At 43.1% G+C, this 15,411-nt stretch overlaps 1 protein-coding gene across 1 annotated transcript; it reads right to left on the bottom strand.

Moving 5' to 3' along the window:
* Positions 1 to 4,718: 4,718 nt before the first annotated feature.
* On the bottom strand, positions 4,719 to 15,168 carry LOC134075378 (solute carrier family 22 member 3-like). Its single transcript, XM_062530854.1, has 11 exons — positions 14,731 to 15,168; positions 12,845 to 12,948; positions 12,251 to 12,405; positions 10,554 to 10,722; positions 10,082 to 10,199; positions 8,816 to 8,928; positions 7,765 to 7,979; positions 7,009 to 7,117; positions 6,315 to 6,427; positions 5,681 to 5,780; positions 4,719 to 5,539 (listed from the first exon to the last, which is right to left on the bottom strand). Exons 1-11 carry the CDS (start codon positions 15,133 to 15,135, stop codon positions 5,491 to 5,493), a joined length of 1,650 nt encoding a protein of 549 aa, XP_062386838.1. The 5' UTR covers positions 15,136 to 15,168; the 3' UTR covers positions 4,719 to 5,490.
* Positions 15,169 to 15,411: the final 243 nt, after the last annotated feature.

The following is a 15,411-nucleotide window of genomic DNA, read 5'->3' on the forward strand; positions in this document are numbered from 1 at the left end:
GGTGTAAAGCTAAGTACATAGCAATTGATCCCTCTCTAGTTTGTGAGATGTTCCAACAGGATGCTTCCGGAACAGATCTGCCGGGGGGACCAGGAAGTGCTACAGAGGGTGACGGATGGAAGGATGGAGGCTGAGATCCAGGATTAAACACCCCCACCAGGTATCAGACATAACAACCGTACAAACACAGAAACAGAACTCACTTTTGTGAGAGGACATCATATGATATTGAGTGAATATCTGTCGGATATGATCATAACAGGCTGGCCAAATCCAGAAGAACCCGCCCGAGATGCTACAGGGTAACCTTGGAATGAGCAAGAGCTAGTCTGGTCTGAAGTCCAGGACACATGCAGGTGTGTAGGTACTGACCGTAAAACCTAAAGGTGTATGAAAACAGGAAATATTATTTTTATGGGAAATATAATCATCCAAATGTTTTTCTTTCTCTCTCTTTCTTTCTTTTTTTTCCTGCTGACATGTGGAGAGTTGTGGACAAGAGGACCATCACTAGAGTCTCAGATCAGAGTGGAACATCTACAAGAGGACCATCACTAGTCTTAGATCAGAGTGGAACATCTACAAGAGGACCATCACTAGAGTCTCAGACCAGAGTGGAACATCTACAAGAGGATCATCACTAGAGTCTCAGATCAGAGTGGAACATCTACAAGAGGACCATCACTAGTCTTAGATCAGAGTGGAACATCTACAAGAGGACCATCACTAGAGTCTCAGACCAGAGTGGAACATCTACAAGAGGATCATCACTAGTCTCAGACCAGAGGGGAGCATCTACAAGAGGACCATCACTAGTCTCAGACCAGAGTGGAACATCTACAAGTCTCAGACCAGAGTGGAACATCTACAAGACCAGTTCTTTAGGTCTTCAATCTTAAATGAGACAAATAAACTGTGATACGATTACCATTTGTTGAGAATACCTGTGTACACACATGCACACACACACACACACACACACACACACACACACACACACACACTTGACTAGCAAATGCACCTGAACTCCTTTCTACTGCACTTGGCTGGAAAGTGGAAGTGCATTGTATTGGCTTTCTCCAGATTACATGTGATGCATCTACAACATCTGCAGTGCATTACAGATGCATGTCCAACATACTGTATAGTGCATACAGTATTTAGTATATGTGTGTCATATGTAGTGCTGTCTTAAGGATCTGAAGATCTTCAGTGCAAAAGCTTCAGTGCAACCCTTATCTGTACATGTTGTTCATATTACATATCCATATGTATAGTCTTCTCTTGTAAGGTTACTGCTAATACACTGCACATATTTATATTTATATTACTGTAAACCAACTGTGTACTACAGTCTACACTGCACTATATGTCCTGTCCTGTGTATGCACCACCTGTCTATACTTTGCATATAGCATTGCACTTTTCTGCTTTTTTGCACTTCTGGTTATAGACGCAAAATGCATTTTGTTGCCTTTGTACTAGTGCTCAATGGCAATCTAATCTAATTTAATCGAATCTAATCTTGTGTAGTGCACTACTGGTGATAGATGGCCACTCACTCACGCCTAGTGTGTGCCCAGTGTGTCAGTATTGATGTAGCTCCCATAGCACTTGACTGGCTCAGGAAAATGAACTACTGTAGATACAGTGAGAAATATGCTAATGCAAATCCTGGAAAGTTAATGAAATTCAGTAAATTCCTCAACAGGACTGGGAGATTCATGAAATGTTAATTTGTTGTATGTGGATATAATGTATAACGTAGGTACTATGTATAATGTAACCATTTATTAATTCATTCATGATGTTATGGTGCTCTTGCATGGACAGTGTTTCCTTGATCAAATGTTGCGCTATGATACAGATTCTACATGAATTTACAGCCTAACTAGCCAATGAATAAAGAAATGATGAATTGTTTAATTGTCATTCAATTATTAAAAACAACACATGGAATGAAAACTAGGAAATTCAGCTGTAGGTTGTGAAAGTGTAAACTCCACTGAAAGTCATTGAAAAGTCAAGTCATTCAAAGCTTTGAAATAAAATAGGTTTGAAACCCTGTATGGTGTTGTCATATGTAATCATCGTCAAGGCAATGAACCTGACCATTACTCGGGCTTGCTTGAGAAAAAGATGTATGGGGCACTATAAATATTGTAAAACAAACCAGATGGAAAGATAGAAAATAGTTTTCACTCAATGCGGAATAAAATGTCATATTCTCGAACAAAAACAATCTGAGAATAAATGAGACGGCAGGGCAGTGTATTGCTAAACAAAGCCGACCGAGAAAAGAACGTGTCTTCTTACAATACAAAGAACTGAGAGGTGACGGGTGTTTTGGGTGGTAGCTGTCCCTCAGCGTCGGCAGGGAGGAGGAGGAGAAGAAGTCATCCTGTCGTTCCTGTCGTTCTCCAGACAGGTGTGAGTGAGGGATGGCACCTCTGTGGATGAACCCTGTGCTGTGCATCCAACACCAATCAGTCAGTCAAACACACAGACAGACGTGTGCACGTGTGCACACAATCATACACACGATACATAGACATCGACACTACAGTAATCAGTCTTCACACACACACAAACACATTTCTCTTCTTCACACTCTACCAAGCACAACACACACAAAACACACATTTGACCTTCACACACACACACACACACACACACACACACACACACACACAGGTAGCCTACGTATGCACACACACACACAATACACACATCAGCTGTCTCACTTCCACTCAATCTGCCGTTCACTCAGATAATCATTTGTCACAGCTCTGAACAACACACACACATACACACGCACGCACACACACACACACACACACACACACACACACACACACACATTTGATTTGATTGACCTACACACACACACACACACACACACACACAGACACACACACACACACACACACACACACCAGCTGTCTCACTTCCACCAATCAGCCGTTCACTCAGACAATCATTCGTCACACGGCTCTGAATCCATGCTGTTCAATGGGGGGATTGGGACAGATACCGAGACAGAGCGACAGATTCCACCAACATGAAAGGCCACTCAGCAGCCACGAGGACCCTTCACTGAGTGGACGACGGCAGGCGGGAAAAGAAACGGAAGTGGAGAGATAATCGCTGATAACCGACAGGCATCACACACTCTCTCTCTGGAGGCCTCCTCCTCACACAGATACTCAACCAGTCCAGGTTTCTCTCCTGCTTCACACACTTCACCATCATCCCCCCTACACACACACACACACACACACACAAAAGAAACACTACTGTGCAAAAAAAGGCAGTACTGTGGACACACTGGAAACTAGTGAACTGCTTTAAGTCTGTCACTCCGATGTCAGTGGTCAGCAAGTCCTTTGAGCGTTGTAGAAAGCTTTCTTTGTTTTTTTTATTTTGGTTTATTTTCCAATCCTTTTTTAAAATGTGTGGGTTTTTTAATTTTTTTAAAATTATTTTTATTTACTAGAATTAGTATTTTTACTCCGCTGACTAATGCGGATCCATGCGTTGGTAAGGGATTTGGAAGGGATGGGGAGGGGGGAGGGGGTGGTCCAGGGAAAATTTGACCATGATTGACAAATGCTTTGTATACTTCCCTATGTTGAAAAATATATAAACATTGCATTACAAAGGAAGTCCTTTGAGCGGCCTCTCCACTTTACTGTATGTCATGATCAGTATTCCGGGTTATTCCTGTTGAGGAGAGGGCAGGACAAAGGGACATTTGGTGAGTGCTCGTAGTCTTCAGGTGATGAGTTTAGAAAGCCCCAGGTAAATGCCTGGCTATATTATTATTTATTCACAGGCGATGACAACATCACTCATCACAAGCCTGGCCAGCTGTGAGGAGGACCAGCCTTCATCAGCCGACTACACCATCATCATCATCATCACTGCCCTTTAGATCGTAGATTTTACAAGACACCATAACAACGACACTCAGTAAAACGGAGATCGATTATTGGGTCACCAGGGGGGTATTCCAAGTACGTGGTTTACTCAGAGTAACTGGCAAACCCTCTTCAGCAACAGCATTATGCCATTGCTTTGTTAGGCAAATGAGGCCATACAGCTCTTCTATTAGGAGGCTTAAGGCTCTTGCATGCTCCTGTGTCTGCGTCACGCGGCACTGGATGTTTGACGTGCGTCATTTTAGACGCGTATACCCCCTACTCTGAGTTATCTGACCCAGGTTTGCCACTAAGCCATGTACTTTGAATACCCCCCTGTCCATTTGTCTCTGTAAACAATTACAGCATTGCTTCCCTTGCAATGATTCACTAAAAAATGGGGATAGAGTTGTCAGATGACGGCCCTATTTCCTAGCTGGAGACTATCCCATGTGACTCCTTTAATCAAAAGGGGCATAGGGATGATTTAAACAATCACTGTCCAATCTAAAAACGACTTTTTAAATATTGGTTTGTAACCAACTCAAGTACAGTAATAACCAATCAAGTCCATAATTACCATTATTACCATATTAACTGCCCCTGTGTATTAACCTCACAGCTGAAGAAATGTTGCAAAATCAATGTATAAGCCGCGGCTAATAGTAGGGAAATTACGGTAATTTCTTTCAGGTCATTCGGTGCTACATATGTCGTCCTCACCAATCATGGTTTAGAACTAATCACAACACCATCTCAGTGACCACATTAGTTACAAATGATAACGTCCAGTTTAGACAATAAGAAACACTGTGCTGCCTTTATTGTGGGTCTGCTACAGATGCAGTGACATTGAGGATAAATTGTACAAATAACCAATGAAAACTACTCCAAGACAGTCTCTGAACATACAGTAAATATCTTGGCATCCAGCTGGATGAATTTAAGTGCATTGAATTAATCAAAAACATGAATAGAATCAAAAGCAGCCTACATATATGAAATAGGAAAATAATAGCACAGTTTTTTTTTTATGTCAACCCAAGATTATGGAGATGTAATTTTTTAGAAATGCTGCTGCGTCCTCACAAAAGGGCCTGGATACAGTCACTCTGGCCTTAAAAGCATTACAGCTGATGGTTGAGGCACTCACCACGGTAACCTTTATGATAAAGTGGGATGCTCATTTTTAGTCGAGAGAAGAGGTAAACACTGGTATGTATCTCTAAACCTATGGTTGTAAAGTTACAAACTTACAGAGGTGGAAAAAGTCCAGCTTCAGAAAGTAAAAGTCCTTCCACATGATCTGCCCCAACCATTCACTTAAACCAGCTGATCCTAATTAGCTCAACTCTTCAGCCAGACAGAGCAGCTAATTGATGAGATCACTCAGGTTAAGTGCACAGGTAGATCCAATACATGATTGGACTTTTACTGAAGCTGAAGTTTTCTACCTCTGCCCACTTATAATTCATCTGTGCTTGATGGTGGATCAAGGGTCCATGTATGATGTGACTGAATTCACAGGGTTTTCATGATGGGCTCTTATTACATGTAGCAGAAGGTGCAGTTAGATGACGCCACCTGATTTCTTCTTGTCCTTACAGAAGCAATTGGTCCTGAAACAGTGCAAAACAAGTGCATAGTTTAAAAACCTTGGGAGCATTAAGAAAAATCACAAATAAATGAAAAAAATAAAGAATAAAGAAAGAAAGAAAGAAAGAAAAAAGAAAGAAAAGAAAGAATGAAGTATAGCCTACCTTTTCAGTTTCTCCACGTCATCTATGGTCTCCAGTAGGTTGACGCCCCTCATCTCAGGTAAAAGCATCACCAGTGCACTGTACAGCACGGACATCGTGCCTAGAGACAGAAGGAGCCACACAACAACACTCTGGTCTTCTCAGGAGCTCAGCACCAAGGGCCTCATTTAGAAAACGTTCTTAGGCAAAGATTTGATATAGGACCGTGCGTAGCGCTCAAATCCATGCCAACGCTCAGATTTATATATATATATAAAAAAAATGTCTTTGACGTGGAAAAGTGCTTATACTGTATCTCCACGTCAGGTTCCAACCTGACGTGGCCTACGACCATTTCAGAAATGATCTAAGATCAAATGAAGGATGGTTTCTACACAGCTTTTTTTTTTGTAAATAAGGCCCCAAGGTCTTTCAGCAGCTTTTTCCAGATTGGCTTAGAATACTATGGTTCTCTATTCTCATGAGATTAGCAAGTGGCACATTATGTAGCCAAAAAAAAAGAACAGAAAACTATAAAATTCAACAACATGTGTGTAACTTTACCAGTGGCATTCACAGGTATTCACACACGCAGGCACTCATATTGAGTAAACATCGCTAGCTAGTTAGCTAACCCACTAGTTAGCTAACCCACCATAGAGGAAGAGTGGAAGCTCTTGCCAGATGCTAGCCAGCCTGTACAGGAGGAACGGAGCCACCACCACACCTATGTCACTGGCCGACGAACACACGGACACGCCCAGATTTCTGTGAATGGCACATGAATGGCACTTTATTGTTCAGAGGAACACAAACGGGGACAGATGTGCAATAATAATGGTGCATGGCATTGTGCTTTATATTTAACCTAATAGGCCTACAGTTCTTGTACCTTAAAAATACTTCACACTTAGGCTATTCTAATGTTACACTGACTTTACGATGTGGACAATTAAATCTCTGATGTTTCCCCGTCCCTATGTTGGCCACCACGAATAAGGCGAATTAAACTAACTAACTACATTTACAAATTGTGCAAATAACCACTGAAAACTACTCCAAGACAGTCTCTGAACACAAATAGCTTGGCATCCAGCTGGATGAGACAAGTGCATTTAATGAATCAAAACATGTAGACTATAAAATCAAAACCTACGTATGTAGCAACAGTTTTTATGTCAACGCAAGATTATGGAGATGTAATATTTTAGAAATGTGCTGAATGGAGTCACAAGATTGGTGATTAAAATACAAGTTTGTGAATATATTTGACGGTATGGGGGGGGGGGGGGGGGGGCGGGGGGTAATGCATTCGGCCCGCTGCCTAGCTCTGAGTTCACAAAATTCACCTGAGATAAGTTGGGTACAGTTCTGAGTTGGCAAAATTCACTGTCTCAAAACCAATGACAACAGACAACCTTCCAAGTATAGCCACTGTTTTCTTCAACCACAGCAAGTCTAAAGCACAAAACAGAATAATGCAGTTGATTTTGTTAAATAGACATAGACATGTATGTTTTAACATGCAATGAGATCAGTGCTGACTCAACAAATAACAAATGAGCAAAGGATACATTATGAGCCTCTGGGTGACCCAGCAGTGACTAACCCAGCAGTGATTGACCCAGCAGTGATCGACCCAGCAGTGATTGACCCAGCAGCAACTAACCCAGCAGTGACTGACCCGAATATATTAAAGATCTTCTAGTCCCATATACCCATCAATGTATGTATAGATACTGCAAATAACAAATGAGCAAAGGATACATTATGAGCCTCTGGGTGACCCAGCAGCGACTTACCCAGCAGTGATTAACCCAGCAGTGATTGACCCAGCAGCAACTGACCCAGAAGTGATTGACCCAGCAGCGACTGACCCAGCAGTGATTGACCCAGCAGTGATTGACCCAGCAGTGATTGACCCAGCAGCGACTAACCCAGCAGCGACTAACCCAGCAGTGATTGACCCAGCAGTGATTGACCCAGCAGCGACTAACCCAGCAGTGACTGACCCAGCAGTGATTGACCCAGCAGCGACTAACCCAGCAAAGATTAACCCAGCAGTGATTGCGCAAATCAGTTCCGGTAGGATCCGAGCAGCTCACCCGGCGGGACGAAAGGGACCACCAGGCAACACACGCCACCGATGAAGTTTGATATGGCCATTAGGGGGCGCCGTCCGATCCGGTCCACTGTGACGTAGAAGATCAGGCCGCAGGGAAGCTCGGCGACAGCGGAGATGAAGAAGTCCAGGAACACGTTGCCTCCCGTAATTCCCAGACGCAGCACCAATCCCTGGAACACGATCGTGCTTGTGAACCTGTGGAGATAAAGTGCACACATTCAAGATGCATTGGGGCAAAATTAAAATATATAATCTTAAACATCTATAGTACACTCTTAGAAAACAAAGTTGCAATATAGAACCAAAAATGGTTCTATTGCATGTTTCATATGGCACCCCTAAATGGAGCTCATCGAAGGAACCCCTAAGGTTCTTTAAAAGCCTGCATGGTTCTACAGTACACCTTAAAGGGACACTTCACTGATTAGCATTAAGCTTTGTATCTTTAGAAAACCAGTCATGTTTTTGAATGGTCATGCATCATTCCCTCAGTTTGCCTTGAGATGGGAGAAATACGGATTTCAAAGTTGGACTTCCTGCTTTCAAAAAATCGTCATTTTACATCATTGAAAGCAGGAAGTCCTATTCATGGGCTTCATTGAAATCCGTATTTCTCCCATCTCAAGGCAAACTGATGGAATGATGCACGACCATTCAAAAACATGACTGGTTTTCTAAAGATACAAAGCTTAATGCTAATCAGTGAAGTGTCCCTTTAAGCACCCTTTTTTAAGAGTATAGGGTCAGTAATTCAATCAGTCATGTCAATCAGAAGTACTACTGTGCTTCTCACGTTGTAGGCGTGTTCAGAAATCAGAAGTGGCAGTCAAGGAGGCGTGACATGATCATCATAAACATGACAAGATTAACTGTGCATGAGCACTATATTTGTAACTTTTGCAATTAGATAATGACATCGGTTCATACTGCGACTGAGATAACTGCGCAGACCTAATGGCAACTATTTCAGAAATACTTGATGAATAAAGAACTTCACAATGTGTATGAGCTGGTCCCAGACAGGCAGTTACCAGGCATAAAGAAGGATAAATGTGTTCCTCCGGATGTTCGGAGTCCTGAACAAATCGATAAGAGAGGGGCGGTTGAGCTCCAGATCCTCCTGCTTTTCTGTGAGGGGCTCGACCTGCAACAAAATCACAGAATACAAAGAGTATTCAAGCACTCATCAAATCACCTGTGAGGAGACAGCCAGGCCTGCTGCATCACGACGTTTAATGTGAAGAGCAATTACAATCGGATTTAGTGAATTTTAATCATATTCCCCCCTAAGGCTTATATGTGAAGATGAAAATTGCTATTTATCCCCCCGCAATTATGCAACACCCAATTCATAAGATCTACTAAACTGACGTCTTTCATATATTTCATTGATGAAAATATTAGACGGAACCATTGCAGATTAAGGATCAAAGACATGTCTGATATTTCCACCCTCTCTGTTCTGGTGAAAACACCTGGAACAGGTTTCATTTCCAATCCCAGTACCGGCTCCAGTGAAACGATCTACTAAACTGGCATCTTTCACATATTTTTTTGATGAACATAATAGACGGAAGAACCATTGCGGATTAAGGCTCCAGTGAAAAACAGTCACACAAAGAGCAAACCAATACATTTCACAGGAATTGTATTTGGGTTATGGGTAGGTGGCTGCCTGCCTCTCACATATGAGTGTGTATGCTTAAGGGAAGAAAGACCGAAGGCTCTCCCATTTTGTGATGCAAATCCATACTGATATTGAATCAGTAGATAATATATAATGTTAGTGCCAAGTCTAATAATGTGCATAACCGTTTCCCAGGGGGGAGGGGTACAACTCTGTTTCCAAAAGATGCTGTGTGAAATGTTACTTAAAGTAAACAGAATGTTACGATTTACAAATCACATTAACCATTTAATTGAGAACTGTGCAAAGACCGTATATCCGTTGTTGGAAAACAGAAATGGAAAACATGTCCATTTTAAATTGATGACATCAACACATTTGATAAAAGTTAGGACAGGGGGCATGTGTTCTACTGTGCTGCATCACATCTTTATGCAGCAGTCTCTGGACATTGGGGAATTAAGTTAACTGTTCTGAGGATGAAACGTCCCCTTGCCCAAAACAGAATTTCAGCTGCCCAAAAGTCTTCTTTGTTGCGTTTCCTAATGCACCATGTTTCATTTCCTAATGGACAAATGTGACAGGTTTAGGGTTAGGGTTAGGGCTCATGTGTCATGAGTCATGACAGTGTCATGACACTGTTACGTAGACAACTTTAAGTAAAACGTACCACCCTGGCGTTCTCGGGCAGAGACGTGCGGTTGTACTTAGCAATGCTCTCCACGATGGCCATGGCTTCCTGGGTTCTTCTCTGTGACATCAGCCACCGGGGAGACTCTGGTAGAAGCCTGGGAAGACAAACGTGTTTCAATCCAGGAAGTGGAGGTTACAGTAACTCACAAACTGACCAACACAGAGGGTGTGAGCGAGTGTGCTCTGGTCTTAATTGCCGTGTGTGTGTGTGTGTGTGTGTGTGTGTGTGTGTATGTGTGTGTATGTGTGTGTGTGTGTGTGTGTACGTGCGTGCGTGCGTGCGCGTATGCGTGCGTGCGTGCGTGCGTGCGTGCGTGCGTGCCTGCGTGCGTGCGTGCGTGCGTGCGTGCGCGTGTGCGTGTGTGTGTGTTTGTGTGGGTAATGTATGCTTGTGTTTCTGTGTGTGTGTGTGTGTGTGTGTGTGTATGACACTACACTACTCATGGTACCAGTAGTAAGCCAGGAACATAAAGGTGGGGACGGTCATGACGAGCTGCAGGGTCCTCCAGGAGTGGATGTAGTAGGCCAAGCATGGTAGAATCACCATGCCAATGGAGTAGGTAGTCCGTGACAAGACAGAGACAAATTTCCTGTTGCTTGATCCAAAGAATTCAATGACTGTATCAGAATAAGAACTCTGTTTCAGAATAAGTACAAGCAGCTCAAAACAACCTATATTTCTTATATGTTAAGTATAATCAGATGTACAGTACCACTACAAGAACTACAAGAATAACTAAATAAAAAACAATATAAGACAATTAATACTTTCACTTCATATTCATCAACATGAGGAGAAATTATCGTTCGTGTGTCAGTGTTTATTCCCCTTATTCTGCGAGTTTGTATCCAAACTTCTCATCATCATATGCTATGGGTCATCCTTATGTTAGAATGGTTTGTTCAGTATTTTGGTGACTTAAGACATTACAACGCTAAATGTTGTTTTCTTAACAAAGTTGGGGAGTTGCAAAGCCTCCCACCTCCTCCCCTGCTCCTCCATTTCACTATTAGCTCTAAGCTCCAAATGACCCCTTATCCATAGGGGGCGCTATCACGTCACTCATAAGTGATCTCCGCTATTGCCATCTCAGGACCACGGCCAGCTACCAAGCCAAACCAAAGATCCTTAAGGCGGAGCAAGATACGTCATCGTAATTCATGTCTATGGGCGCAAAACGGGGATTACTTCCTCTGCATAAAGGGGGTGTGACATGCGTGTCATGTCCATAGATTTCAATGGAAAAGAGGCGGAACAGCTCTGCATAAAGGGGGATTTTGCCCCCCTCCCTCTTGCGATTCGGGTTCCAGGAAGTGGCTTCTCATGAAGTATCTTGCTCCGCCCTTAATGGTCTTTGGCCAAACTTGCCATTCTCTGTACTGACTTCAGGCAATCCAACGGGCGAACTAGTGAAACATATCAGCATTGTCAAATGTTGAGTTACTCCAGTCTAGATTTTTTTTTACGTTAATGATTCCTATGATGTATTTCTATTATCTATCCAAGTAGTGCTTGTTTTGAAGTTACAGTAACTCATGGTCAAATCAACCAAACATCCGAAATTGTTTGCTCCTCTTTGGACTGTGCTATGCAAGTCTGAGTGAAAGATTTTTTTCTTCCAGGGGAGCAACCCCCCAGACCCTCCTGTCATTGCTGTCTCAATAACTTTCTCAGAAGTCCAGGGGGGGCCTTTTCATGGCTGTGCCCAGGGTCCGTCCATGAAAATACTGCTATGTTCTCCACCTCTGGTATTTGAATAAGGCCCCTCATTCAAATGACATGGGTTATGCTGTGTGAAATGTCTCAATAGGGCCCCTCAATCATATAATAGGACCCTCTTGCCTTTGATGTCCTAATAACTTTCTCAGGCGTCTAGGGTGGCCCCTTTTCATGTCTGCGCCCCGGGGCCCAACGCCTCATAGTCCGTCCATGAAGACCCTGCTATGATCTCCTCCACCACCCCTGCTATTTGAATAAGGGCCCCACGGTCAAATAATACTGGTTAGGGCCCCTCAATCATACATAGGACCCCCTGCCTTTGATGTCCTAATAACTCTCAGGTGTATGCCAGGGCGGCCCCTGTTCATGTATGTGCCCAGGGGCCCAGGGACCCAGAGGCTCATCCTCCGTCCATACTGTACATACCGAGGACAAATATGGCTGTCCAGGCTCCCCTGGCGAAGAAGCCCTGGAGGAAGCGGAACAGCAGCAGCGCGGGGTAGACGGAGGAGAAGGCCACGCCCACTCCGGCCAGGCCCAAGCCCAACATGGAGACGACGAAACACGGCTTCCTGCCGAACCTGCAGCGCAAAAGCAGAGATGACCAGCACTATTTTGACACTTCAGAACACAACATCAGGCTAAAAAGCTACTGCACAGATACAGATTTAAAGGTATATTATGCAGTTTCAGGTATTTTTGGCAAAAGCATATATATGGCTCTGTTTTTGACGACTGCAAAAAGAGTTGTGAATCGTGATATATTTATGTTTTACCCATGCCATGGTAAATACTAAATAGTCTATTCAGAGACAGTTGAAAAAGTATTTAAGTATCTTTGGTCTATTTCTTGTGACTTATTCAATTCAATACTTTTGCATGACTCTCTATGCCAATCTGACCATAGAGCTCATACTTGCTCTTTGGTCAACTGTGGTTGTTTTTGAAAGTGCTATACAAATAAATTGACATTGACATTGACATTGCTCTGGCATGACTGAGCATGAAATATTTCCTAACCTGTCTGCAAGATATCCAGTGATTACTGCTCCAACAAAGAAGCCAAGCGCTAGTAGCACCTGGTTGAGATCAGCCAGCCAGGACTTGTCACATACCAGAGAGAACTGTGTGTAAAAAAACGTCAAAATGAAAAAATATTGACAAGTTGATCGGAAATGACATATAGGCCTACTCATCAAGCAATCTTAAAATGTGGGCACATGGGACCCTGTGCTCAGCGATGTTGGATGACCATGGAAGTACCCTAGAAAACAACAACATGCCTGACCGCAAATGTTGGCGATTCAAGGCAAGAAGCTTGTAGTGGATATGGAGGTTTAGAAAATTCAATCATGCAAATGAACTGGGTAAGTACAGTATGCAGCAGTAAGTAAGTCAATCAGATGCATAAACTAGGCTAACAAGACCACTTCATTCTCTTTTCATTCTTACAGCAGAGTAAGAGACTGGGTGAGATTTGTGTGGACAGTGTGTGTGTGTGTGTGTGTGTGTGTGTGTGTGTGTGTGTGTGTGTGTGTGTGTGTGTGTGTGGCTCTTCACTGTCACTCACTTGAAACGGCTCCAAATTCTCTCTCCTCTCCTTTTCCAACTTTTTTTAATTAAGGGCACTTCTCTCTGTCTTATCCACAACTTCCATATCTACCATGAGAAAATGTCATGGCACACCACCACCACAATAACAAACGCACAAAATAAGATGCTGACTATTGCCCTCGCTCCCGTTCCCCAAGCCCAGCAGTGTAGTCTCTAGTTAGCTGTGGTGGGTATACTGTGGTGTAGTAGGTTATTCAGCTGTGGTGGGTATACTGTGGTGTGCAGTAGTAGTTAGCAGTAGTGGGTATACTGTGATGCAGTTAGCTAGCGGGTATACTGTGATCAACCCCAAATTCTTGTCTATTTTGAGTGGGTGTAGCCTACTGCGTAGTCCTGCATATCACATGGACTGCACCATTGCCCACGCCACCGAAAAACTCAGATGTAGACACACAGGTTAATGTTTGCAGGCTATTTCTGAATGCATATGTTTAATTATTGATTGTATCATACCATTCTGCCATGCTTGTGGTGGTTGTTATAGCAACCAGGTGGAACATTCATTGACCAATAAAAACAAAGTGCAGAGGGACAAAGTACAAAAGGCTGGAGAAGCTGAAAATGTGATTTAAGCAGCCAACTGTTCTGGCCTATTGCATTATTTATGAAGAGCAATATATTATTCTATTTTATTTTATATCTATTTAGATATAGATAGATATAGATATAGATAAAACTCTATTTGGACCCCTCATTCCCCACCTGCGGCACACCTGTAGCCTTCAGTTTGTGAAACGCTAGTTTAGGCTCACCTCAAGTGGGGGGACAATAGAATAGGCTACAGTGTGCAGATTTCTGTAAGAAATGCTTTTAAAACACTAAGTCATTCGGTTATTCCTTGAATGAACCACTACATGCAATATGCGTGAATCTGAACTATAACAATAATTGTTGACAATAGGCTAATGATTGTTTTGATGCACTGTTGCAGCTTGAAACGATTGTAGGCTAAACTATGTACAAATTTCACGGATCACGTCGACAGCTCAAATGTTACATAATAATCGAATTATACACCTGAGGAAGCGCCACCACAGCGTTTACTCTGCCAAGACTGGAATGTTTTGGCTAGACGCTGTTGTGCGCGTCGACGTGCCTCACCTATATGTGTCAGCTTAGTTTAGCCATGCCTGAGAATATCATACACCTTCGGGGTTGACATGTTTACTTTAAAAAGTAATCTAATAAATTACTGAATTGGAAAAATTAAGAAAAATTCGTGCACACTCTCTGTCACACACGCATACATACACACACACACACACACTCAAGTGCAGACGTCATTTAACTACCTCAGTCACAACTGTTGTGTGATTGGAGTCGAACACCCAGTCGTGGTCGCAGGGTTTAAGCCCAGGTGTGACGCCAAAGCTACCTGAGAGTTGACTGACATTGTTGTTGCTGTTATCGCAGTTAATAGCACTCGCGTTCCAGTCCACATCAAACTTCTGGCACCGGCCGAGAGACCCGCGGGGCGCTGCGCGCGCCCGCAGCTCCTCCGTACTCCAGCCACAGTTGGCCCGGACGCGCTCCGCTCGATCGATTTGGCACCAATGCTCCGGTGAGTTCCCGATAAACACGACCCCGACCAACACGAACGCGAAGGGCACCAGCGGCAGACATCCCAACACAGAAATTCTCCGCTGGTACCGGCCAAAGTCCCCCACGTGGCTGAGAAGTTCATCAAAGGTTGGCATTCTTGCAAGGCGGTGATGAAGTTAGCGGTCTGAACTGTTGCCAGGTTTGATGTCAGTCCTCGTTGGAGGAGTGGCCAAGTGCCATATATTCAATATTTTGTCCCGCCTGCGTTTTTGATATATTTTTTCAGGATATTTAGAAAGTCCAAGAAGAACTACCAATGTAGGCTACTAAGAGTCCCTGTTTTTATATAAATACTGCACATTGTATATGTTTGCCTTGATTTCACTATAATAAAAGATTTTTAATGTAAAGGCCTACTTGATCAGTGTGCC

The sequence above is a fragment of the Sardina pilchardus genome, chromosome 1, assembly GCF_963854185.1.
Source record: "Sardina pilchardus chromosome 1, fSarPil1.1, whole genome shotgun sequence".
Classification (NCBI taxonomy): domain Eukaryota; kingdom Metazoa; phylum Chordata; class Actinopteri; order Clupeiformes; family Clupeidae; genus Sardina; species Sardina pilchardus.

What these genes read in the sequence shown, in the direction of transcription:
- LOC134075378 (XM_062530854.1), bottom strand. Translation starts at nt 15,135, where the DNA reads ATGCCAACCTTTGATGAACTTCTCAGCCACGTGGGGGACTTTGGCCGG. An exon ending in ACACAACAGTTGTGACTGAG is followed by an intron (nt 12,949 to 14,730) that starts GTAGTTAAATGA and finishes TTTTACACACAG; the next exon opens with TTCTCTCTGGTATGTGACAA. An exon ending in ATGTTCCTGGCTTACTACTG is followed by an intron (nt 10,200 to 10,553) that starts GTACCATGAGTA and finishes TTGTCTTCCCAG; the next exon opens with GCTTCTACCAGAGTCTCCCC.